Below are 16910 nucleotides of genomic sequence, written 5' to 3'. Positions count from 1 at the left end.
AAGATGGTCGATGGCCACGATTACCCAGCGATTGCCATCTGATGTGGTTGGCAGAGGTCCGTAAATGTCGATGCCTACTCGATCAAAAGCACGTGCTGGGCAAGGCAAAGGCTGCAATGGAGCGGTTGAACGACGAGGGGGATCTTTACGGCGTTGGCAAACCAGACAGGAACGGACATAATGATGGATGAATCGATACATCCCCCGCCAGTAGTAACGAAGGCGGAGACGCGCGTATGTCTTCAGTACCCCCGCATGCGCACACTGGGGATCGTCGTGGAACGCTGCGCAAATATCCGAACGCAGGTGGCGCGGGATGACAAGCAACCATTTGCGGCCGTCCGGGAGGTAGTTGCGACGGTACAGGAGCCCGTCGCGAATGGAGAAGTGATGTGCTTGGCGACGTAATGCGCGATTGTTAGTGGGTGTCGATGGGCTGGACAAAAAACGCAGCATGGACACAATCCATGGGTCTTTCTTCTGCTCCAGAAGAATGTCCGTGGCAGCAAGGGAAGACTCGGACAATGAGGCCTTCGGGAAGCTAGCTTCGGCTGTTAGTGGCGAACGAGACAAGGCATCCGCATCCGAGTGTTTTCGGCCAGAACGATACAGCACGCGAATGTCGTACTCCTGCAGTCGAAGGGCCCATCGAGCAAGACGACCGGACGGTTCTTTTAAGGACGACAGCCAGCACAGCGAATGGTGATCAGTTATGACGTCAAACGGGCGGCCATAAAGATACGGACGGAATTTGGTTATGGCCCAAATTATAGCGAGGCATTCCTTTTCTGTGACGGAATAGTTCGATTCAGGTTTAGTGAGTGCACGACTGGCGAAGGCAACGACGTACTCATCGAAGCCAGCCTTTCTCTGAGCGAGAACGGCCCCAAGGCCAACGCCACTGGCATCCGTGTGTATTTCAGTTGGAGCACTGGGGTCGAAATGGCGCAGGATCGGCGGTGACGTCAAGAGACGACGCAGCTTTGTGAAGGCGGCATCGCAATCCGGTGACCAGGTTGAAAGGTTGGGGCCACCATGAAGAAGCTGCGTTAAAGGCGCTATTATAGTGGCAAAATTGCGGATGAAACGGCGAAAGTATGACGCTAATCCAATGAAGCTGCGCAGTTCTTTCAAAGTTGTTGGTCGGGGAAACTGGGCAACAGCTTGTAGTTTCGCCGGATCAGGGAGTACACCTTCTTTCGACACGACATGGCCGAGGATGACCAGCTGCCGGGCAGCGAAGTGACACTTTTTCAGGTTAAGCTGGAGGCCAGCATCGGCGATGCACTGTAGGACGCGTTCAAGTCGAAGTAAGTGGGAAGGAAAGTCCGGTGAAAAGATAACGATGTCGTCCAGATAACACAGACATATCTGCCATTTGAGGCCGCGCAAGATGTTGTCCATCATTCTTTCAAATGTGGTAGGCGCATTACACAGGCCAAATGGCATCACGGCGAATTCAAATAAACCGTCAGGTGTGATGAAGGCTGTTTTCGGACGGTCTGACTCAGCCACTGGCACTTGCCAGTACCCGGATCGTAAGTCTAAGGAGGAGTAGAATTCAGCGCCTTGGAGGCAGTCTAGCGCGTCGTCAATACGGGGTAGTGGATAAACGTCCTTGCGTGTGATCTTATTAAGTCGCCGGTAGTCCACGCAAAAGCGAATTGTGCCGTCTTTCTTTTTTACCAGCACTACAGGGGAAGCCAAGGGACTGTGTGAAGGTTGTATTACACCGCGTTGGAGCATGTCTGCAACTTGCTCAGCGATCACGCTACGCTCCGTGGCGGATACACGATACGGCCTGTGGCGTAGAGGTGCATGGTTGCCGGTGTCGATGTGATGGACAACAGTGGAAGTACGGCCTAAGCGAGATGGTTGTAGGTCGAATGACGTGCGAAAGCGGTCTAGAAGATGGACGATCTGGGCGTGCTGCGCTGGAGTGAGGTTGGGATCAATACTCTGGTAAAATGTTGGGTCACACGGCGGCGTGGGAGGAGAAACTTGAAGGGCCAGAGCGTCAACAGGAGGAGAAGCCGGGTCGTCAGGCACATCGTAAAGGAAGCTTGGTTCGATTTCGTCGGCATAACCAAGACACTCATTGTGGAGCAGCCTAGCAGGGCAAGGAAATAGGTTCGATACATAAAGTGCGCTCGAACCTTGTCGAATGGCAAGAAGGGCAAAAGGAAGCAAGAAAGGATGGCGGCGAGCAACAAGCTTAGACGGCATGAAAAGAACTGTGGAGTCGGAAAACCCAACGCAGGAAACGGGTACAAGTGCGGCAGAGTATGGAGGAAGCACGGTGTCGGTGGTGACGAACACACGACGGGAAGTGTCACAGTATCTTCAAAAACGTTGGTGCCGAATGGCGACAGCGCGAGTTCAGCACGGGCACAATCTATAACGGCATGATGAGAGGACAGAAAGTCCCATCCTAAAATCATGGCATGGGAACAGCGAGGCAGAACAACGAACTCAACATGGTATAAAGCGCCGCTTATAACAACACGCACGGTACACTTCCCTAAGGGTTCAATCGGCGCAGCGCTTGCTGTACGTAAGGAAATGGCAGAATATGGCGTCGCGACTTTTCTAAGGGTAAGACGAAGCTGATCCGAAATCACTGATATTGCTGCTCCCGTGTCTACAAGCGCATGAACGGCAATGTCTTCTGCATAAGCTTCAAGGACGTTCGCAGGAAATAAATGAGGTCTTGAGGAGTTCGCTGAGATCGCAGTTCTTGCCTCCGGAACTGCGGTCCTTAGTTTTCCTCTCGGATAGCTTCAGGACGACGGATAAGCGGCGACAGAGAACGCCGACGGGGAGACGGAGATCGACGGGTATTGAAGGGTCGGGAAGGAGGAGGCGAGGTTTCGAAGGGCTGAGCGGCAGTAGCAGAACGGGGCAGAAAGTCGAAACCGTTACTGCGTGCCCTCGGAGAATCAGAAGGATACCATCCACGTCGGCGGCAAAGCCGTGCGACATGCCCAGGTAGGCCGCACGAGTAACATATAGGCCGATTGTCATGGGTGCGCCATGGATTGAGAACAGCCGGCGGAGATTGTTGGAAATACTGCCGAGGTGGGCGCACGGGCTGCTGTGGCGGCCAGTAGCTGCTTGGGGGGGCAGAATATGTTGCAGCTGCTTGCGGAGGTGAGGGAAAGCCGCTGGTAATTCTGGATTGATTATCTGCAGAAGGAGGCCTTGGATTAGCGACAACGGCAGCGTACGTAAGTGGCACAGGCTTAGGAGGTGGTTGATGAGCAAGTGGTACTGCGGTAGCGACTTGTTCTTGTATCATGTGACGGAGATCTGGAGACAAGCGCGGCTCTGAGGCTGGAGCGACTGGCAGAAGAGAGAGTTGGCGCGCCACTTCTTCTCGTACAAATTGCTTGATTCTGTCGAAAAATGCTGAACTGCAAGGAGTAGAAGTGAGACCATCACTCAGAGCTGCAAGCGCGACGTCCGGAGCGAGTGCTTGGCGCGTAGAAAGCCGTTGTTTGCGCAGCTCCTCATAGCTCTGGCAAAGCGTTATGATGTCGTTGACCGTCTGAGGATTCCTTGCCAAGAGCATTTGGAAGGCGTCATCGTCTATGCCTTTCAAGATGTTCCTGACCTTGGCATCTTCGGTCATATCTGGGTCTATACGCCGGCAGATGTCAACTACATCTTCAATGTAGCTCGTAAAAGTTTCGCCCTTTTGTTGAGCACGACAGCGAAGCTGTTGTTCAGCCCGAAGTTTGCGCACAGCAGGGCGACCGAACACTACTTGAAGTGCCGTTCGGAATGCTGTCCAGGTGGAAAAGTCAGCCTCATGGTTGCGGAACCAAAGATGGGGTAGGTAGAACGGGACGTAGCCAATCTTGTCAGCTTCAGACCATTTGTTGTGCGCACTTACTCGGGTGTATGATGACAGCCAGTCCTCTACGTCATGATCGTCAGTGCCATTGAATATGGGAGGATCCCGTTGGCGAGGCGCACCAGGACAGACGACTGGAGGCGGCGCCAGGGGTGGCGTGGTAGGACTAGTCTCCTCAGGCATGGGAGATGTGACAGGGATCGTCCGGCTTCGGAGTTCCAGGTTGGCAATGAGTCCAGCACCTTCCACCAAATGTCGCGGAGTACTTTGAGCAGTAAGCGTTCGCGACTAGAACGTTGGAGCAGCGAGAGGTAGTGTAGCCGACCGAGCACCGAAACAAGGTTGTTCTTTCTCGTCGTCGTTGTCTCTCTCCGAGCCACAGCCCCACTGCTCCCTATTTTACAGTACATAACAAAGAAACAGAGAGGCTGCCGACGTGACTCGCAAAAAATGACGGGCCCGTAACTCAGCTATAGCGTGACCTAATCGAAAGTGTGTGGGAAGAATGTAGGCGATAAAACGTTCAGGAAATCAATGTACAGCACTGGAAGTAGTAGTAAAGTAGACAAGACAGTAATACCGTGGTGGCATATTCAATGCAGGAAACTATAGCGATGTTGGTTGGTGAATAAAAATGTGCGCTTAGCTGCACTGTATATGAAAAAATGGCCCTGAAAAAACGTTGTTCTTGATTACTTATATACCTAAACTTTGTATACAAAGCTCCAAATAAATTCATTTCAATGCTTTTTTTTTTCATTCGTTTAAACGGCTTCCCCAGTGAAATTATAAATGAGACATTGATAAATGGGAGGTGCTGCGAAATAATCTGCTGAACAAGTTGTTCCATTCCCCCAAGGAAACTCCAATAACGAAAAAAAATATTTTTGTTCAGTTTCAACAGTAAAAGGGTACATCGAAGTTCATATCTGCAGGAGTGCTTGTGTCGGGAGGACTTAAAAAAAATGCGTTGCACAATAATTTTCAGCTGCGTCAGGATGGCAATAGTGATTGACGATGGCTTTATGACGGGACTAAAAATCAGGTGGTAATAAATCTCGCAACTGATTCATAGTGGAGTGCAAATTGATTACGGTGGCCGACGACCCCTGAGTAACTTCGAGATGGTAAAAGTCATGAGTGAAGGCAGGTGAAGTGTTCTTAATATCTACTATTGTAAGAAAGAGGGTCACACGCTGTAAACGGATGCGTTTTGGAGCAAGTGGAATATTAAGTTCTGGCTGCCCATAATCCAAGGCAGCCATTGGAGCGTCCTTATTATACATAAATTGCACGTTTAAGGTTATCGCGATTCACTATAATTATGAAAACTACGCAAACTCTGATAATTTGGAGAAGTCTAATATTAATTTACAACCGGATGATATTGATATAGAATGCAAGAGTAATACGAAGAAACGTTTACCTAATAATCACGAATGAAGTTAATAAATACCGCTGACAGTATATCTGCGCTCTCGAAAGAAGCAACAATTATAGATGTGACCGCACAACGTTAACCCTGGAATTTCAGATGAAAGAATTCGCTTAATACGCACTGAAAGCAAACGTTACGATGGCGGATAAGGCTGAGAACTCCCAAATGGCCCATGTCGGTGATTTAGAACGACTATATCAGGCTCTGGTCCACAATTTATCTGAAGAATGAATCGCACAGACGCTAGGTCATGAGCCGAATTGATTTCAGAGGCCTTATAGATTTAGAGGTGACTGCTTTCAAGTCACGCGCTAACGCAAGAAGGCGTTACTCTCGGCAATGTGCAATATATTTGCTGCTATAGTTTCTGTCAGGAGAAAAAACGCTTACATAAATTGCTGTAGGGAAGAAAAACTACAACCTAAGTATTATAGAAGCTTCTAAGACACTCAACTGTATAGACAAAAGCAAATAAGTAAATCTAAATCTTCCACTTGCCGTACCCTTGACAGATACGCTTCCTCACGCCTGTGCACGGTCATTGATCGGCAAGAAGGTTTTCTATGAATCTCTGTGCTAGGTGAACCTATATTTTTCTGCTTGGACCAAAAAAATAAAAAGTGAGTCGCCCTTTCCCATTTTTTCGCTATTTCTCCGCAGAGCATTTTCTGGCCAACGATAAAGAAAAAAATGAAAGCTAGGAGCGAGGAGTCCCGCGGCGTTATTACAAAAACGAAAGCTTCGTCAAATATTAATAAAAAATTTTAACTTGTTGGTGGCCTCCATAATAATGTAAGTGAGGGGACCCTAATGCCGGTGTTGTGTGACCATGGTTGTGACACCTTGTTCCGATGCATCGTCATATTGTGTCGCAATTCATATGAGGTGGGCCATGTCGGCATTGGAAATTGGCGTTCCAAGATCACTTGCTGTGCGAAATTTAGCCAGTTATGTCATTTGTAGGCGAGCGTATGTCACAGCGTTTACGATTCCTAGTCTTGGCGGCTGCATTTAGAGAGCGGCTTAATAGAGGAAAGATGAAGTACTTTGACTTAGGGCCATATTTAGAGAATACCAGGTAGCTTAATTGCTCCGGTGGGCCCTTTCATGTCTTCTAGAATAGCCCTAGTGTCGTCCTGGGACGTTAAATGCGACTAATCAGACAATTCATTAGGCACTCCTACCACAAAGGCCGTACAAAAAAGAGACCACTGCACTTAGTAGTAGGTACATACGTAAAGGCTGGTTGAGAACTACTACACAATACAAGGCAACGCGGCACTAAGTTCAGGATGCCACCACTTTCAACCGCGGAAGCGGGGGGGGGGGGGTAGGGTGGAGTGCACGTTGCCACCGAGGCCACATACGTGAGGTTAATATATTTACTCAAACTACTCCAGTAAAACATATGTAAGGAAATGTAAGGGAAAAGAAACGTTACCCAGTGGTTGTGAGAACGGAATATACCCAATAAGCAAATACTAGGTTTTGCGGAAAACCGCAAATGCGAAAGGTTTTCGTGAAGCGCCAAGAACTCTTAGTAACCTCCGAGCTACCCTCGGCGGGATGACAATTCTTCCCTATCATGCATTCTAGTGAACGTTCCATGCAGGGCGTTCAGATTTGCTTACTGTGCACGGAGACACCAATTTTATGCAAGAGCGCACTTCTAAACCAGCCTATGTGTCATTTGTTGCATTTTAGCTTTATTCACATTGTCGTCCCACAGAATCCCATTTCACTCCTCTCTTTGTCAACAGTGCCTCGGATTCCACAAGTTGCCGAGTGTTACCACTGAAAGCTCGACTGAGCTTCAGCACGCACTTCGCAGTGAGTGCTCATTTGCTTCTTATTCTTTATTCTCTTTGTGAGAACTGCCTCAATATAAAAAAAGAAAGAAAGCACAGAAAGAAACACACTATGCCTGTATGCGACGTGCAGAGTAATCGACTTCGTTATACGGACATTGTGCAAGCATCAGCGCCCTATGGTCTGAAAAGATCCACGCTCTATTCGGATATACGTATAAAAAAAAAGGTGTATGATTGTGCGTTGCTCCGGGGTGTTTTGAGCTTTATACATACTTACATACAAGGCATACTTTATTGCTTCCGCTTGCCTCTCCCTGCGCAAACGTAAGCAGGATGTATGTGGTTGCCAAATACGCTTTGAGCTTACTGAAGGTTGGCTTCGCGGTCCGTTGCATGCTCAGCACGAGAGCGCAAAGCCAGAATGTTTGGGGTGAAGAGACAATACGCCAACCTGCAAACTACTGCGCTGTATGCTGAGGACATTTTGTTTTCACATGAGCATGCTCGTTCACGGTAGTTCCGAGCAAACTGAAGCCGATGTCGAAATAAAGGGGCACATGAATTTGAACCAACCCTTTGCTTAGTAGGCACCGCAATGACTCGGCATGAATGGATGGATGGTATGAGCGCTCCCTTTGAAACGGCGTGGTAGTTTGGGCCACAAAGCTCTTGTTCTTATTTTGCCTAATGTCCTAGCTATCGTTTCGAAAACACACACGCACACACGCATGCGCGCACACACACACATGCGCAGACACAGAAGAAAAAAAAAAGGAATTCGCAGCATCAAACTTTGTGAACTACTACTCGGAACTTTGTTTTTTGTTTGCCTCCCGTTGTTTGTAGCCTCCCTACGTTTCTTCCCTCAAACTTCTATTGGCCTCGTACTAATATCTGTTTCGCCCATGTTTACTTCCTCCCGCATCGTATCCCTAAACCCAAGGGCTGCAACGTCTCCAGAGAAGCCTAAACCGACAGCTGGCTAGATATCTTTATATTCTAATAAAACATGTTCCATCGTTTCCTTACCTTTACCGCAGGTCACACCTCGCTTAATAAATGCGTACCGCATCCTGATCCCGCTTTGAAAACTAAGCACCTTCCCTTTGAACGCCCCCCCCCTCCCTCCCTTCCTCACCCCATCCACCCTCCTGCCTTTCGCGCGAGGGAAGATGGCCCTTGTATTATTTATTTATTTATTTATTTCACAATAATGCTAAAGGCCCTCTAGGGAGGGTAATACATAGGATAAAGGTTACATCGGTGAGGCAAAGAACAGTGCGTAAATATAAATACAATACAAATACAAAACTCGGACAAATTAATTACAGTGCGCCAACCTAAAAACACAAAAGAAACCAAACAATAAAAATAGTTATCAGTACAGGAACTTTATAGGATTTGCACAAACTATGACAACGTCACTGAGGCTTTGGTTATCGGTGCATGAAAAAAAAATCTGTTTACAAATCGGAAAGTGAAACGGTGTACATTAGGTATTAAAATCGAATATGGGGTTTTACGCGCCAAAACCACTTTCTGATTATGAGGCACGCCGTAGTGGAGGATTCCGGAAATTTCGACCACCTGGGGCTCTTTAACGTGCACCTAAATCTAAGTACACGGGCGTTTTCGCATTTCGCCCCCATCGAAATGCGGCCGCCGTGGCCGGGATTCAATCCCGTGACCTCGCGCTCAGCAGCCCAACACTATAGCCACTGAGCAACCATGGGGGGTTTATATTAGGTATGCATGGTACTGCGTAGAGCGTCTGTAAATTTCGAGGAATTTGTTTCCGTGACAGTGTGCGATGGCAGATTATTCCACTCTATCGCGGTGCGAGGTATAAATGACTGACCAAATGCAAGGGAATGACACATGATGCATTTGACTTAGCGAGAATGATCCCGACGCGGAAAAATGGCTGAGGGTTCACGCATGAACTCGTTATGAATAGATACGTGATAGTGAAGCTCATGAAATAGTGTTAAACGAGATATATTACGATGATGCGAGATATATTACTTGAAGCACGGCGCGATTTTTTAATGCTGTTCCACTGGTTTCTCGTGAATAATCTGAAAAGTTCAAGCGTACAGCACGGTTCTGCAGGGCTTCTAAGGCAGTTTTTAGGTATGTCTGCAGGATGGGGATACCATATGGCTGACGCGTGCTCTATTTTAGGGCGTATTAGTGTTGTGTATGCGAATTTGCGTAAGTGTACGGGACCATGTTTGAGGTAATGTTTGAGGAAACCAAGCGAACGGTTTTCAGATGCGAGGGTATGGTTAATGTGATTATTCCACGTCAAGTTAGGGCTTAGGTGTAAGCCATAATATCTGTAGCTGGAAACTTGTTCAACAAGGTTGCCGTTTAAGATGTAAGATGTTGACGTTCAGGGGGCCTTATTAGTAAAAGACAGAAATTTAGTTTTAGCAAGATTCAGAGGCAATCACCAGGTTGAACACAATACGGTTATTGCGTTTAGGTCAGACTGAAGAATTCCATGATCACAGTTAGAGTGAATATCACGATATATGACGCAGTCATCGGCAAATAGTCTAGTACAGGATTTGGTGCCATCTGGTAGATAATTAATACAAATAGAAGGTGCAAAGCGCTTTGCCCTTTGCTTTCCACCTTCGTGCTCGCCAGGGTGAGGCGAGATCGTCGGCTTCCCGCTCGTGCTTTCACTGGCACATACAGCATACGATGCTCGGTCACGGTGTTCTCTCCCTTGCACTTCATACAAAACATCATGGCGATGGCATAAATGTGCTGGGATTGTCCATATATCGCAATAATAAAGCAGCCGGCGCCGCTTTCTGATCTGCTGGTCACCATTGCGCTGCCTTTGTTGTACGTTAGCTTGGAAAACATTCCAGTAGTGCAGTCCCGTATTATTCGTGAGTACGAACTTCATTGCAAAGTTAAAATGTGCAGATGTCAGCGGTAAATTATTAAAAGAAGATAAATAAAAAAATCTGCATTCGCACACTTTGACTGCTTGTGACAACATAATTCTTACGTGTTTTGTTTTTTATCTGTCTGTTCACTTTGAAACAGTTTAGCTAGCATTTACGCATAACGCATTTTTTACTGATACAGTGTATACTATGTTAGTCTAGTTTGCTTTCCAATTGGATGTGTGGCTCCTGCTATGCTACCTTCTCAAAAGCAACCTGCTGTAGTATTGTAGACTTTTTATGAAATCTGGATTGTTGTATCCGCAGTCATTGACACTCTATAGTCGATGCACGGTAACTCTGGCCCTTTCTTCGTTTACTTCCAGTTCGTTCGAAAGGTAATTACTGAATGATATGCTCATCAATGATGTTTGGCAACTTTTTTTTTAATTATCCGGTTTTACGTGCCAAAACCACTTTCTGATTATGAGGCACGCCGTAGTGGAGGACTCCGGAAATTTCGACCACCTGGGGTTCTTTAACGTGCACCTAAATCTGAGTACACGGGTGTTTTCGCATTTCGCCCCCATCGAAATGCGGCCGCCGTGGCCGGGATTCGATCCCGTGACCTCGTGCTCAGCAGTCTAAGACCATAGCCACTGAGCAACCCCGGCGGGTTGATGTTTGGCAACTGAGCACCATGTTGCTTTCAGTAAGTTTTAGATGACCTAACATTTTCTCACACGTTGGGTGTAGCACAACAGCAATCGCACGAACAGCACACATAATACTCGAAGCTACCAGCGATGTTGTGACCCACATGGGGATCAGAAAATAGAAGCCCTACTTCAAAGCATAGAAGTGAGCAAGAGGTGTTTCCTGAAAGTAAAATAGTAAATAATGCAGCGATATTATTGATGCTTTTGTGAGAGATCAGTGCGACAATCGACACTGCACATGCGACGAGTATTGCTCTCTCTCTCTCTCGAATATCCATATCCCATATCCATATGCACACCCATATCCGGTTGATGCAAAATAATAGGGCTAATTAATTTGGCAACAATTTTAAAAGCACATATTTATTATGTAAAATACGGGTTCCTAATTTGTACATAAATGGAACTGGCTCGAGCACTTGTGGGCTTGCGCTCTGAAAGTGCAACGTATTCCCTTTTGAATATAATCAAAAATGCAGCTCTTAGAGGGTTAACTATCGCCAAATTGCTAAATATGATTTCTATTTGAAGTAACACCGCCTTGTTTAACTAACCGATTCAAAGCAACCCGAGCTGCGCTAGCCACCAAAGGCAAGGTGAAATACCTGTAAACTATAAAAGAACACCTCTAGAACATTTTTCCGGTGCTGCTCAGTAGTGCTGTGGAGAGCCTTCAGTATTGCTACAAGAACACGTTATAGTTTTCAAGATATTTAGATGGATAACTACAGGCGAGTTATCTCATTAAAGAAATCACGTTCAAGATTAAATTAGGATTATTTAGCACGCAATCTTCTTCAACATAAGGTGTCTCCAACTGTATTGCTGCATCAACTCCATTTCAGATACCATGAAATATGTGGATAATACTGACAAACTTTGGCGTATCGTCCTCATAATTCTAGCTCGCTCCCTGGCCCGCTGTCAGAGTCATTTTCTTACGCTCCTCCTGGCTCACCGCACAGAGTAGCTTTAAACAAATTAAAACTCCTTGTTCTTGCGTTCTGCTAGGAAACGCTTTCTTTGCCGTTCATATTTTGACCGTCCGGTGAAAATAAACAGTCAGTAACGAAGTGGCGCCACAAACAATGCGATGCTCTTTCACGCCTCCACTTTCTTTATTCACCGGACAAAGTTTATACGCTGCTTTTCGAATCGAAGCACAACGCCGGCGTTTTCTGTATTACTACTCGCTGGCGCCATCACGCGTTCACAAGGCAGCTGGCCTTTGTGAGGCAACTAACTTGTTTATCATATGCTCTCACGTGAGTTCCAATGTTTGAGGAAGCCCGCATAACCGGACCAAGAGCTTCGAAAAGAGTTCGAAGGTGTTTTGTTTAAGTTGGGAGTTGGGCAAACATTCCAACTTTAGCGTGTGGCTTACATGTCTTTTAGCATAAGAAGCGGGCCACGGGCCACCATGAGGAGGAGGAGACAAAGGAGAGGAAAGACAGGGAGGTTAGCCAGTGTAAGTACCGGCTGGCTACCCTGTGCTGGGGAAAGGGGTAAAGGGAATGAAAGGAGAAAGAAGAAGAAGAGGGAAAAAAAAGAAAATTTGCACAGTAACGCGAAACTACGCTCTACAACGTTCAAAGGCGGTCGCACAATTCGCACGTCCTTAAAAACTTCAACAAAGCCCTTAAGGCCTTGAGTGCCGAAGCCCGTCTGGACCAATGTCCTAGAGCTTTTTCCTCTGTAAAGGGGCGATTGTCCAGTTTTGCGAGGGTGGTCACGAGCACTGTTCTTCGCACTGCGTAACGGGGACAGTCACAAAGGAGGTGTTCAATCGTCTCCTCGCAGCCGCAGGTGTCACAAGTAGGGCTGTCGGCCATTCCAATGCGGAATGAATATGAGTGCGTGAATGCCACGCCGAGCCACAGGCGGCACAGAAGTGTTGCTTCCGCTCGTGGCAACCCTGGTGGTAGGCGGAGTTGCAGACGTGGATCCAATTTGTGGAGACGTGCGTTCGTGAATTCACTGGTGTTCCACAGATTCTGTGTAAGCTCGCGGGCGAGGGAGCGAAGACTTGTGGCTGCATCTGTCATTGACAGCGGTATGGGTATAATCTGGGCGCCATCATGAGCCGACCGGGCAGCGTCATCCGCACTGTCATTTCCTGAAATTCCACAGTGACCCGGTATCCACTGGTACATGATGTTGTGTCCCTTGTTGATTGCGTGATGGTGGAGTAGTCGGATGTCTGCTACTAGTTGCTCATTTGGTCCATGGTTGAAAGGGGACATCAGACACTGAAGAGCTGCCTTTGAGTCACATAAGATGGACCATGAATGTGATGATTTCTGAACAATAAACTCCAGAGCAGCACGGATAGCTGCGAGTTCTGCAGCTGTCGATAATGTAATGTGAGATGTCTTGAACTTGAGGGTGACGCACTCTGTGGGAATCACCACTGCTCCAGCTGAACTATTATAGGATACAGAACCGTCTGTTTAAACGTGGATGCGTCCTCTGTGCTGTTCATGTAGCACTGAAAGCACGGTTTGTTTGAGGGCGAAAGTTGACATCTCTGTTTTCCTTTTGATACCGGGAATAACAAGAAGAGCCTGGAGTGGATGGAGGCACCACAGCGGTTGAGATGGTCGTGCTGCAGGCGTGAAGTTTGACGGTAACGTTCCATGGTTGGCGGCAATAATCTTGCCAAACGCTGAACGAGGTCGAGCGGCAGGAAGGGAGGCGAGATGATGCGATGGAAGTCGGGCGAAGTGCCTGATATGCGTCCTTAAAGTGTCGACTTGAAGATACGTGTTGATGGGGTGGTCATGCGCGATGGCTATTGTTGCTGCCGTGGACGCACATCTGGGAATACCAAGGCAAATTCGCAGAGCTTGAGCTTGTACAGATTGGAGGGCACGGAGGTTGGTCTTACCGGTCCCACCCAGTACAGGTAAGCTATAGCGCAGGAGACCGAGGAACAGTGCGTTGTAGAGTTGGAGCATCGCACTCACAGACGCACCCCATGACTTTCCCGCAAGAAATCTGAGCACGTGAGTTATCATGACTAATTTCCTTTTTAGGCAGGAGATATGAGGACTCCAGGAAAGGTCTCGGTCTATTATTACTCCTAGAAAGCGGTGCGTCTTCTCGTAGGCAATTGGCTGTCCATTAATTCTGATAACGTATGGTGTCATTGCCTTACGCGTGAAGGCGACTATAGAGCACTTCCCGCAGGACAGCTCCAGACCTCGTGCTCGAAGATATACGGATGTTAGTGTGGCCGCTTTTTGAAGTCTGGCGCGCACCTGAGGACGCGTCGCTCCTGATGACCAAATGCATATATCCTCTGCATAGATCGACACTTGGACGGATTCTGGAAGGGTATGAACCAGGTCGATGAGCACCAGGTTAAACAGAGTGGGGCTCAAGACTCCGCCTTGTGGTACGCCTCGGTAGGTGTTGCATTGTGATGACGCACCATCCTCTGTTTGCACAAAGAATGACCTGTCCTTGAGGAAGCTGGATATGCACCGAAAAACAAGGCCGCCTAGGCCAACATCACCCAAGGCGTCCAGGATGGCTTGATGGGTTACGTTGTCATATGCGCCTTTAACATCCAGGAACATCGCCGCTGACAGTCTCCTGAGGCTTTTTTCGTGCTGAACAGACGAGACAAGATCTATGACGTTGTCTATAGAAGAGCGTCCGCGTCGAAAGCCTGCCATAGCGTCAGGATATAACTTGTAATGTTCTAGATACCACTCTAGACGCGTCAGCACCATCCTCTCCATCACCTTTCCTAGACAACTGGCCAGAGCAATGGGACGATAAGACGCCACGTCTAGGGGTGATTTACCTGGCTTGAGCAAAGGCACAAGGCGGCTGGACTTCCATGCAGCTGGAACTTCTCCTTCACGCCATGAATTATTGTACACGTCTAGAAGTGCATGCCGTGCTGTGTGACCGAGGCTTCCAAGAGCTACGTATGTCACCCCGTCAGGCCCAGGCGATGAGGAACGTCTGCACGCTGCCAACGCCGCCTGCAACTCCTCGATGGTAAACAGATTGTCCATACGAGAATCCCGCGAGATTGGAACATCACGAGGATCACGTGTAGCGAACGATGGCGGTAGACCAGCAACCTTGAAACAGAAGTCCTCCGCTACGTCGCCATGAACTGTGCTTCGTTTTCAAGGACGAGCGTAAAGGGAAAATCAATACTTGAAAAACATCACGTTTGTTGCGGCCTAAGTGACACTAACTCTCATGAAACTTGTCGTGCGCCATTCCAGTGATTCCTCCCATTTGAAGTGCAAACTTTACATCATCCTTGAGGAATCTGTATAATTTCCATATACACTACGAGTAAACTCAAGAAACGCACTAAAATCCTCACGTTTTGCACAGCATGCAGACGCAATGTTTCAAAAGGCAAATACAAATCAGCTTATGATATGAGGATAATATTATTAGGTTACCGAGAAATATTCATTTAAGCAGAAAGGTACACGTCTTCAATGACGAAGCGTCAGTCTTGCGATCATCACAGTGGGATTACTTACACAGAAAATATGGGACATCTAATGACAGGCGGCAACGCCACACCGAAGTTCTCTCACCATGTCACTATGACATTATCACTTTAACAGTACCGTAAAAGAAAAACGGCTACATTGTTCTTTAAAGACACAATAGACTTAGGAAGTGCGATAACTTTCCTAGCTTTGCCATCTCTGACGTCCCATTGACGTACCAGTGGCGCAATTAAAAACACAGTGGATAACATTGCCTTTCAGTTTTTGCCTCGAATATTTAAAACCTCTCTGGCAAATAATACAGCGGCAAAATAACTAAATAGTGTACAGTGATATAGGATTGTTCTGTAATGTGCCTTTCATTTGTTTATACTTCCCGCTTAACATGCTTAAATAATGGCAAAAGCGTTTAGGAAGCAAGTGTCCTATGCGAGCCGAGTAAATATATCAACGTTTGTGTAAGGTGTAACTTTACTGTCCGTAACTATAAGAGATGGCGCTCATGAGAAGTGCGCCATGTAAGTTGAGCGGCACGCTCTGATAAATACCAGACACATGCTACTGCGCAACAAAAATTTTTCTGAGCTGCGCTAAAAGCCTAAAAATTCATGACATACCAACTCGGCCAAACTGCTACGCTTTTGGCGCATTCAGCTCTTGATTGAAATTTATGTCCAGTACCTAGAACTGATTACAAAATGCGCAGAGCATCAAGCTACTAGCGACTGTTTTTTTTTCAATAGAGTCTGCAGCACCTTTCAATAACAGTATGTAACTTTAACACTGTTTATTTACTTATTGTACCCTCAAGGCCTGAAGGCGTTCGAGGTGGAAGGAGCTCATTGCCATGTGCGTAGATTTTTTTCTCTCTGTTGGAAAAGTAAATATCAACACTCACAAGAGACAGTGGTGGGATTGCCTTAAATAAGTTTCAAGCATTATGACAGCCTTCCTTTTCTCATGCTAGCAATGTATGATAAATCATGAGGGACAGGATCATCATTTTAATCCCTTTTCTTCTTCTCCCTGCGTAGGGAAGCAAACCGGACGCGCGTCTCATTGGCCTCTCTGTTTCTCTCTCTGTCCTCCTCCTCCTCTGCAGCAGATGGTGTACAAAATTACAACAGCATTTTGCAAGTTACTTCGGAAAAAAAGCAAGGCTTTGTTCGTTATAACGTCCATGACTTTCAAATTCTGTTGTTCATTTTTCTCAGAACCCGGCGATGGCCGGCTCAAAGGGTTCTGAGTTCCTCCCGAGAGCTTGAAGGTCAGTTGCGTAAACTTTTTGCTCGTGTTGTTCCAAGCAAGTCTGCTTCTAATCTCGTAAATGGTATATACTGAGCTTCTTACGTACGGAAAGGGGGGAGGGGCGGAAGTGATTGCTTTTGCGTGCTTGAGAGCAGATCTGCGAAACGAAGCGCGTGAAATAAAGGTGAGAACGATGGCAACGGTAATTGGAATACGGGTGCCGATGAGTTCCGGGAATGCTCGAGGGCCTACCTTTGCCGAAACTCTTCCGTTTCCCAAAAGGTCTGGCACCGGCCGTTAACATTCCGAAGAAAACAAATGGACATTTCACATTTTCACGCGAACATTTACGACGACTGCAAAAATATTCTGCGTACTTCAAGTGTAATTGAGAACTTCTGTCGGGTAGAAGTGACCGGAAAGTGATGAGAAAAGTGAATTC

The 16910-nt window shown here is 47.1% G+C and overlaps 1 protein-coding gene across 5 annotated transcripts in view; it reads left to right on the top strand.

Moving 5' to 3' along the window:
* The window catches only part of LOC135911931 (neprilysin-1-like), a 220352-nt gene that overhangs the window by 190466 nt on the left and 12976 nt on the right, over nucleotides 1-16910 (top strand). For all 5 annotated transcript variants that reach the window (XM_065444278.1, XM_065444279.1, XM_065444277.1 and 2 more), the window contains one exon: nucleotides 7055-7124. In XM_065444278.1, coding sequence (XP_065300350.1) covers nucleotides 7055-7124 — 70 coding nt within the window. The remainder of the gene's footprint in view (nucleotides 1-7054; nucleotides 7125-16910) is intronic.

Source organism: Dermacentor albipictus, chromosome 9 (genome assembly GCF_038994185.2).
Source record: "Dermacentor albipictus isolate Rhodes 1998 colony chromosome 9, USDA_Dalb.pri_finalv2, whole genome shotgun sequence".
NCBI lineage: Eukaryota > Metazoa > Arthropoda > Arachnida > Ixodida > Ixodidae > Dermacentor > Dermacentor albipictus.
This window is presented reverse-complemented; position numbering and strand designations above follow the sequence as displayed.